General features: G+C 38.1%; 1 protein-coding gene across 1 annotated transcript; it reads right to left on the bottom strand.

Moving 5' to 3' along the window:
* Positions 1-4222: 4222 nt before the first annotated feature.
* Positions 4223-8004, bottom strand: LOC137617156 (zinc finger MYM-type protein 6-like). The gene is made up of 2 exons (XM_068347015.1): positions 7948-8004; positions 4223-5230 (listed from the first exon to the last, which is right to left on the bottom strand). Exons 1-2 carry the CDS (start codon positions 8002-8004, stop codon positions 4223-4225), a joined length of 1065 nt encoding a protein of 354 aa, XP_068203116.1.
* Between the last annotated feature and the right edge of the window lie 239 nt (positions 8005-8243).

Below are 8243 nucleotides of genomic sequence, written 5' to 3'. Positions count from 1 at the left end.
CTAGCTGCCTTCTTGATTTTGACTGGAGGGCATTAGATGATTGGCATACTAGTGATCATGCACCAATCATTATAAACACCAACAAGGGTCCGCCTTTACAAAGATCGCCACGATGGAATCATGACAAGGCAGACTGGGTTAAATTTTGTGAGCTAAGGGAAATCGAAGGGAGTGCAGAACAGTTTGAAAGTATTGATGATGCCATAGACCTACTGAATGGAACTCTCCATACAGCAGGAATCATTTCGATTCCCAAAACCATAGTACTATTCAAAAGATGACCAGTCCCGTGGTGGTCTTCAGAATTAACAGCCTTGCACAGAGCCACCAGAAAATCTCTTGACTAGGTTGCGTAGATGCAGTATGGATGAAAATTTGATAACATACAAAATGTTTGGAGCACAGTTCCGTCGTACCATGAAAGAAGCTAGACGCCAATCTTGGGTGGCTTTTGTTTCCTCCATTAATAGTAGAACACCACCATCTTCTGTATGGAGGAAAATAAAAAAAAAGATTGCAGGCAAATTTACCCCAAACCCACCACCAGGGTTGCCACTTTAGTTTTAGTGACTGCACCAAATCAGGCTTCAGAAAAGTACCAGATCAACATGAATTGTAACAATATTAATGAAAACAAATATACTTACTTGATTAACTTAAAATTGTGTATCCTCCCCTTCCTGTGCATCTTCTGTAGGTGGTGTTGACCACTTTTTGTTCATTTTATCTACAAGATGTGGGGTTTGTTGCCATGTTTTACAAATTGCATCATGCAACATATTCTTGCTGTGAAGTAATCCGTTGAGGGGTTTTGTCCTCAGTCGAGATCTATTTTTTTTTTTTTTTCAGATTTGTCACCAGAGAGAATATTCTCTCTGCAGCAGCAGACGAATGAGGCAGAGGCATCAAGTTTATCATCAATCTTGAAACATTTGAAAATGTTGGCTGATCACCACATTTTTCTTGTGAAACAGCATGCCAGAATTGTTCAGGTTCTGAAGTTTCTATAAGTTTCAGAGCCGGTATTTCAGCTACAGTCAATTCCCTCCATTCACTGTTGAGGTCTTCGTACACAGTCTCATCAGTGATGTTTGGAAATTTTAGAGCCAAAGGTATGAGTGATTTAGGTTTTCCTTTGAATACATTTGCTGGATCTAATGCTTCAAGCAATTCTAAGTTACTGAACATATTATGGGACACAAAACGCTTGAGCATCTGCTTTGATAGAGCAATATAGAAATTCAGTGTTTTGATATGAAATTGTTCCAATTCTCTTTTGGTTATAACAGCAGAGTGTTCCAGGTATATGCTTTCACTTCTAGCTCCACGGTAAATATCGCCAATAGGAAGGTAGTTTGAGGGATCGTTCACATTAATTTGAGTTAATTCTCGATTTTTCAACTTATCAGATTTCATGAAGTTGCTGAGAATACCCTTAAAACTGCTGCTGATTGATGTATGGAGCAGGTGTATTTTCAGGGAGGTTGACTGGAATTCTAAATTCAATTTATTAACTGCAGGCAAAATGAATGCCAAAAAGGCAAAGTACATCTTATTTATTAGGCTATGTAGTTCCTGTAGTACTGCAGAAGCAGTAGCCATCCCATCTTCTAATGCAGCAGAGGTGAAATACAGTGTAAGTGCAGTCCATTGCTCTAAAATTCTTTTTACTACTTCTTCTAAAGACAGCCATCTAGTGCAGCTAGGATGCAGTATTTTGTGAGGTTGTACTGCCGTGAATTTCTGAAATTCACCATACTCAGACAATCGTTTGGGGCTGTTTATAATGTAAGAGTATATATTCCGAGCTAATTCTTCAACATTGTTAGGAAGTTCACTGCAGGCACTAGAGGCACAGAGAGCTACTGAATGACACACACAGCCTTGTACAAAAAGAGCAGGAACTCTCTTCTGAAGTAAAGCTTTTAATCCACCCCTTTCTCCCATCATCACACTCGCATTGTCACTCGCAAAACTAATTAAGTTTTCAACAGGAATGCTATGCACATCAAAAAAATTTACTATGGAGGTATAAAGTCCTTGAGCTGTACAATCTTTTACCTCCAGTAAATTTAAAAACATATCGCATGTTTTCTGGACATTCTGGTCATAAAATCTAGCAAGGAGAACAAGGTCCTTTAGGGTAGAGAGATCAGTGGACTCATCTATTATCAGATAAAATTTAGTGTTCTTTAGACGAGCCACAAGATTAGAAAAGTTTGTTTTACCCATAACATTCTTAAAAATTCCTGAAGCCTTTGTCCTGGCACACTTTACTGCATTTATCACCACTTTTGGATCTGAGGCTACATTGGCAATAAACCCTGGTAAGTGATCCATTACGGAAATGGGTAGATTGTGCTCTGCAATGAAGGCACACATCTTTAGCTTTGTGGATGCAACTTGTTTTTCAAACCTTGTCCTTGATGACGGACCTGCACCAGCATGAAAAAAGCTTGTCAATTTCTTAGACTGGTTTCTTGAAAGAATGTTTTTCTTGTGCTTCTCTGTGCTTCCATGTCTTTCCAGTAGTGTTATACTCCCAGATATTTCACATTCACAAGCCGTACAGTATGCTTTGTTTGAACACTTCTTGCTCTGAATTATCCATGATGAAAATGTACTGTCTTGCAACCACTTCAACTGAAATTTATGTTTATAGCTTATTTTCTTCTTTGGCGTCACAGAACTCCTATCATCAGATTCATCACTGTTAGGGTCGTCTGGTATATTCACAAGATCTCTTTTACAAGGCCTATTCATGTTGCCACCCTGCAGAACAGAAAAACAACAACAATCACTCGACTGGTATAGTAACAGTCAAATGAGTGACGCAGTACTCAGTAACACAGATACTTGAAATAATGATTAGTATTCCTGGTTCAGATATCGACTTATCGCATCATGCACAAGTAAAGGCACTAATAGCAGCAACGTAATCCAAGTTAATTCAACTGACGACTGACACCTCCTCTGTCCTCTCCCGAGTCCAGACTCTCCCCACCAGGGTTGCCACTCTAGTTTTAGTGACTGTACCAAATCAGGCTTCAGAAAAGTACCAGATCAACATGAAACGTACCAATATTAATGAAAAAAAATCTACTTGATTAACTTAAAATTGTGTATCCTCCCCTTCCTGTGCATCTTCTGTAGGTGGTGTTGACCACTTTTTGTTCATTTTATCTACAAGATGTGGGGCTGGTTGCCATGTTTTACAAATCGCACCATGCAACATATTCTTGCTGTGAAGTAATCCGTTGAGGGTTTTCGTCTTCAGTCGAGATCTATTTTTTTTTTTTTTCAGATTTGTCATCAGAGAGAAGATTCTCTCTGCAGCAGTAGACGAATGAGGCAGAGGCATCAAGTTTATCATCAATCTTGAAACATTTGAAAGTGTTGGCTGATCACCACATTTTTCTTGTGAAACAGCATGCCAGAATTGTTCAGGTTCTGAAGTTTCTATAAGTTTTAGAGCCGGTATTTCAGCTACAGTCAATTCCCTCCATTCACTGTTGAGGTCTTCGTACACAGTCTCATCAGTGATGTTTGGAAATTTTAGAGCCAAAGGTATGAGTGATTTAGGTTTTCCTTTGAATACATTTGCTGGATCTAATGCTTCAAGCAATTCTAAGTTACTGAACATATTATGGGACACAAAACGCTTGAGCATCTGCTTTGATAGAGCAATATAGAAATTCAGTGTTTTGATATGAAATTGTTCCAATTCTCTTTTGGTTATAACAGCAGAGTGTTCCAGGTATATGCTTTCACTTCTAGCTCCACGGTAAATATCACCAATAGGAAGGTAGCTTGAGGGATCGTTCACATTAATTTGAGTTAATTCTCGATTTTTCAACTTATCAGATTTCATGAAGTTGCTGAGAATACCCTTAAAACTGCTGCTGATTGATGTATGGAGCAGTTGTATTTTCAGGGAGGTTGACTGGAATTCTAAATTCAATTTATTAACTGCAGGCAAAATGAATGCCAAAAAGGCAAAGTACATCTTATTTATTAGGCTATGTAGTTCCTGTAGTACTGCAGAAGCAGTAGCCATCCCATCTTCTAATGCAGCAGAGGTGAAATACAGTGTAAGTGCAGGCCATTGCTCTAAAATTCTTTTTACTACTTCTTCTAAAGACAGCCATCTAGTGCAGCTAGGATGCAGTATTTTGTGAGGTTGTACTGCCGTGAATTTCTGAAATTCACCATAGTCAGACAATTATTGTTTGGGACTGTTCATAATGTAAGAATATATATTCCGAGCTAACTCTTCAACATTGTTAGGAAGTTCACTGCAGGCACTAGAGGCACAGAGAGCTACTGAATGACACATACAGCCCTGTACAAAAAGAGCAGGAACTCTCTTCTGAAGTAAAGCTTTTAATCCACCCCTTTCTCCCATCATCACACTCGCATTGTCACTCGCAAAACCAATTAAGTTTTCAACAGGAATGCTATGCACATCAAAAAAATTTACTATGGAGGTATAAATTCCTTGAGCTGTACAATCTTTTACCTCCAGTAAATCTAAAAACATATCGCATGTTTTCTGGACATTCTGGTCATAAAATCTAGCAAGGAGAACAAGGTCCTTTAGGGTAGAGAGATCAGTGGACTCATCTATTATCAGAGAAAATTTAGTGTTCTTTAGACGAGCCACAAGATCAGAAAAGTTAGTTTCACCCATAACATTCTTAAAAATTCCTGAAGCCTTTGTCTTGACACACTTTACTGCATTTATCACCACTTTTGGATCTGAGGCTACATTAGCAATAAACCCTGGTAAGTGATCCATTACGGAAATGAGCAGATTGTGCTCCGCAATGAAGGCACACATCTTTAGCTTTATGGATGCAACTTGTTTTTCAAACCTTGTCCTTGATGACAGACCTGCACCTGCTTGAAAAAAGCTAGTCAATTTCTTAGACTGGTTTCTTAAAAGAATGTTTTTCTTGTGTTTCTCCGTGCTTCCATGTCTTTCCAGTAGTGTTATACTCTCAGATATTTCACATTCACAAGCCGTACAGTATGCTTTATTTGAACACTTCTTGCTCTGAATTATCCATGATGAAAACGTACTGTCTTGCAACCACTTCAACTGAAATTTATGTTCATAGCTTATTTTCTTCTTTGGCGTCACAGAACTACTATCATCAGATTCATCACTGTTAGGGTCGTCTGGTATATTCACAAGATCTCTTTTACAAGGCCTATTCATGTTGCCACCCTGCAGAACAGAAAAACAACAATAATCACTCAACTAGTATAGTAACAGTCAAATGAGTATGACGCAGTACTCAGTAACACAGATACGTGAAATAATAAATAGTATTCCTGGTTCAGATATCGACTTATTGCATCACGCACAAGTAAAGGCACTAATAGCAGCAACGTAATCCAAGTTAATTCAACTGACGACTGACACCTCCTCTGTCCTCTCCCGAGTCCAGACTCTCCCTGGCCACCACCACCAGTGTTGAAAGTGAATGGGCAGTATGTGACTGAAGGAAATGAAGGTAGTAATGCCCAGGCTGACCATTTTTCAAATGTATCGTGCAAGAGTGTAGCAGCTCCTGGTCACCAGTACAGGAGCCTTGAAGAAAAGAAAATTTTAAATTTTGCAACAGGAAGGGAAGAATTGTATAATACTCCTTTTACTGACAGAGAACTTGATTCCGCACTCGCTACTTGTAACGATACAGCCCCTGGACCCAATGGAATTCCATATGAAATGGTTAAACATGTACATTTTAATACAAAGTTATTTATTTTAAGCATCATTAATAAAATATGGCATGATCATAGTTACCCAAGTGTTTGGGAACTAGCCATTATTTTAGTCTTTTTAAAACCTGGTAAGGACAAGTTTTTAGCAGCAAGCTATCGACCTATTGCATTGACTTCTTGTTTATGTAAAATCATGGAGAAGATGGTCAATGCAAGGTTGATGGGGTACCTTGAAAAGAAGGGTATTTTGTCACCGATTCAATGTGGATTCAGAAAAATGCAATCAACAACTGATGTGTTGATTCAACTTGAGTCCTCTATTTGCGAAGCCTTTGCTTCCAAACAGCACCATGTGACAGTTTTGTTTACCTTGAAAGGGCATATGATACCACATGGAGATATGGTATACTTAAAAAAAATTCATGAATTAGGATTAAAAGGAGAACTACCACTATTTATTCAGTCATTTCTCTTGCATAGAGTTTTTCAAGTGAGAGTGGGGGAAACTCTATTAGAGAGTAAGTGTCAGGAAGAAGGAGTTCCTCAGCGGAGTGTGCCGAGTGTAACCCTGTTTGCACTAGCAATTAATGGGATATCCTCAGTCATTCCCCGGGATGTTCTCTCAACATTATTTGTGGATGATCTCTCAATATCATTAGGTGGAACTGGAATGGTAATGGTTGAGAGAAAAATACAACTCTCCATTGACAAAATTATCCAGTGGGCCGATATGAATGGATTTAAGTTTTCGACAAGTAAAACTACCATTGTCCATTTTTTTCATATCCGGGGAGTACATCCAGACCCGGATATATACATTAAAGGTCAACGGATACCATGTTTAATTGAAGCCAAAGTTTTAGGTTTGATATTTGATTGTAGACTTACATGAGTTTCTCATCTAAAAGCGTTAAAAGCTAAATGTGTTGAAGTTCTGAATATTTTAAAAGTATTGTCCCATACATCATGGGGGGCAGACCACAATACTATTATAGAATTATACAAGGCCTGGATTTTTTCAAAATTAGTTATGGATGTGAAATATACTCTTCAGCCACCCCAAGCTGGTTAAAAATATTAGATTCAATACATCATTCTGGTATCAGATTGTCCACAGGAGCATTTAGAACCTCACCTATCCCAAGTCTCCTTGTTGATGCTGGAGAGTTACCTCTAGACCTTTACCGAATGTCTTCCATTTTTCGTTATTGGTTTAGATGGCAAAGACTCCCTAATTCTTTAGCCTTTCAGACTGCAAGCCTTGTGAGACACACATCATACTTTGAGTTGCACTCAAAATCTCCTCAACCTTATGGCTTTTGGGTGAAACGATTATTAAACAGTCTGGATATAATTAGAAGTAAGGTACTTCCATTCAAGGTATCATCAACATCTCCATGGAAATTACCAGAGATATCTTTTTGTAAATACTTTATTGGAGTTAAGAAGAATATGACTGACCTAGAATCCAGGTCTCTTTTTATGGAACATGTTGAAGAACATAGAGGATCGACTTTTATATATACTGATGGCTCCAAATCGGATGCTGGAGTTGGATTTGGAGTACATGGTAATGGTTTTAATTGTAGAGGTGCACTTACTCTTAACAGCTTCCATATTTACTGCCGAACTGTATGGCATATTAACCGTTATTGAGAAAATAGCATTGGAGGAGGTTAATTTTACAATTTTTAGTGATGGAAGGAGTGTCCTTCAAGCTTTAGAAGTTTTTAATTCTAGTAACCCTCCAGTTTTAAAGATTTTAGAATGGCTCTTTATTATTGGACGGAGAGGTATAATGGTTCGATTTTGTTGGGTTCCAGCACATGTAGGTGTGTCTGGGAATGAGAAGGCAAGATTCTCTGGCAAAGAATGCTGCATCCGAGTTGCTACCAAGAAGGTATCCCATTCCGTGTAATGATTTTCTACCTAACATCAAGAAATTGCTTTGCAATAAATGGCAACTGCAATGGAATAGTCTAGATGGCAATAAAATGAGAGAAGTAACAAATGTCATAACTCCTTGGAGGTATAACATGAAGCCCCGAAAATGGGAGACTTCTCTTTGCCGTCTCCGTATTGGTCACACTCGGTTGACACACGAGTTTCTGTTGAAGGGCCAACCCCAACCGTATTGTGACGACTGTTTAATACCTCTAAACAGTGAGGCATTTATTGACCGAATGCCCCAATGATAATAACTTAGGGAATAGATACCTGTTTGACGCTTGAGGTGAGGGTGGCAGGTTCATCCTTGCCAAGATTCTTGGACATGATGTGTCCTACTATGCAAGTAGCATTTTTAGATTTATTTCAGAACCAGGTCTTGAAAACTATCTAACTTTTGTAATGACATTCAACTTTTATGGTTTTAATTGAATATTCTTTAATTTATATATATATATATATATATATATATATATATATATATATATATATATATATATACATATATATATAAACTAAATGATATCGGCATCAATGACCTTAGATGTCAGGATGCCTGAAAACTT

The sequence above is a fragment of the Palaemon carinicauda genome, chromosome 2 (assembly GCF_036898095.1).
Source record: "Palaemon carinicauda isolate YSFRI2023 chromosome 2, ASM3689809v2, whole genome shotgun sequence".
NCBI lineage: Eukaryota > Metazoa > Arthropoda > Malacostraca > Decapoda > Palaemonidae > Palaemon > Palaemon carinicauda.
The sequence above is the reverse complement of the archived record's forward strand: the minus strand, read 5'-3'. Positions and strand labels throughout refer to the sequence as shown.

Excerpts from the sequence above, each read along its gene's own strand:
- LOC137617156 (XM_068347015.1), bottom strand. The coding sequence starts at position 8,004 with ATGTCCAAGAATCTTGGCAAGGATGAACCTGCCACCCTCACCTCAAGC. Across the intron at positions 5,231-7,947 it reads TCACCTCAAGCGTCAAACAG|GGTGGCAACATGAATAGGCC; the intron begins GTATCTATTCCC and ends TCTGTTCTGCAG.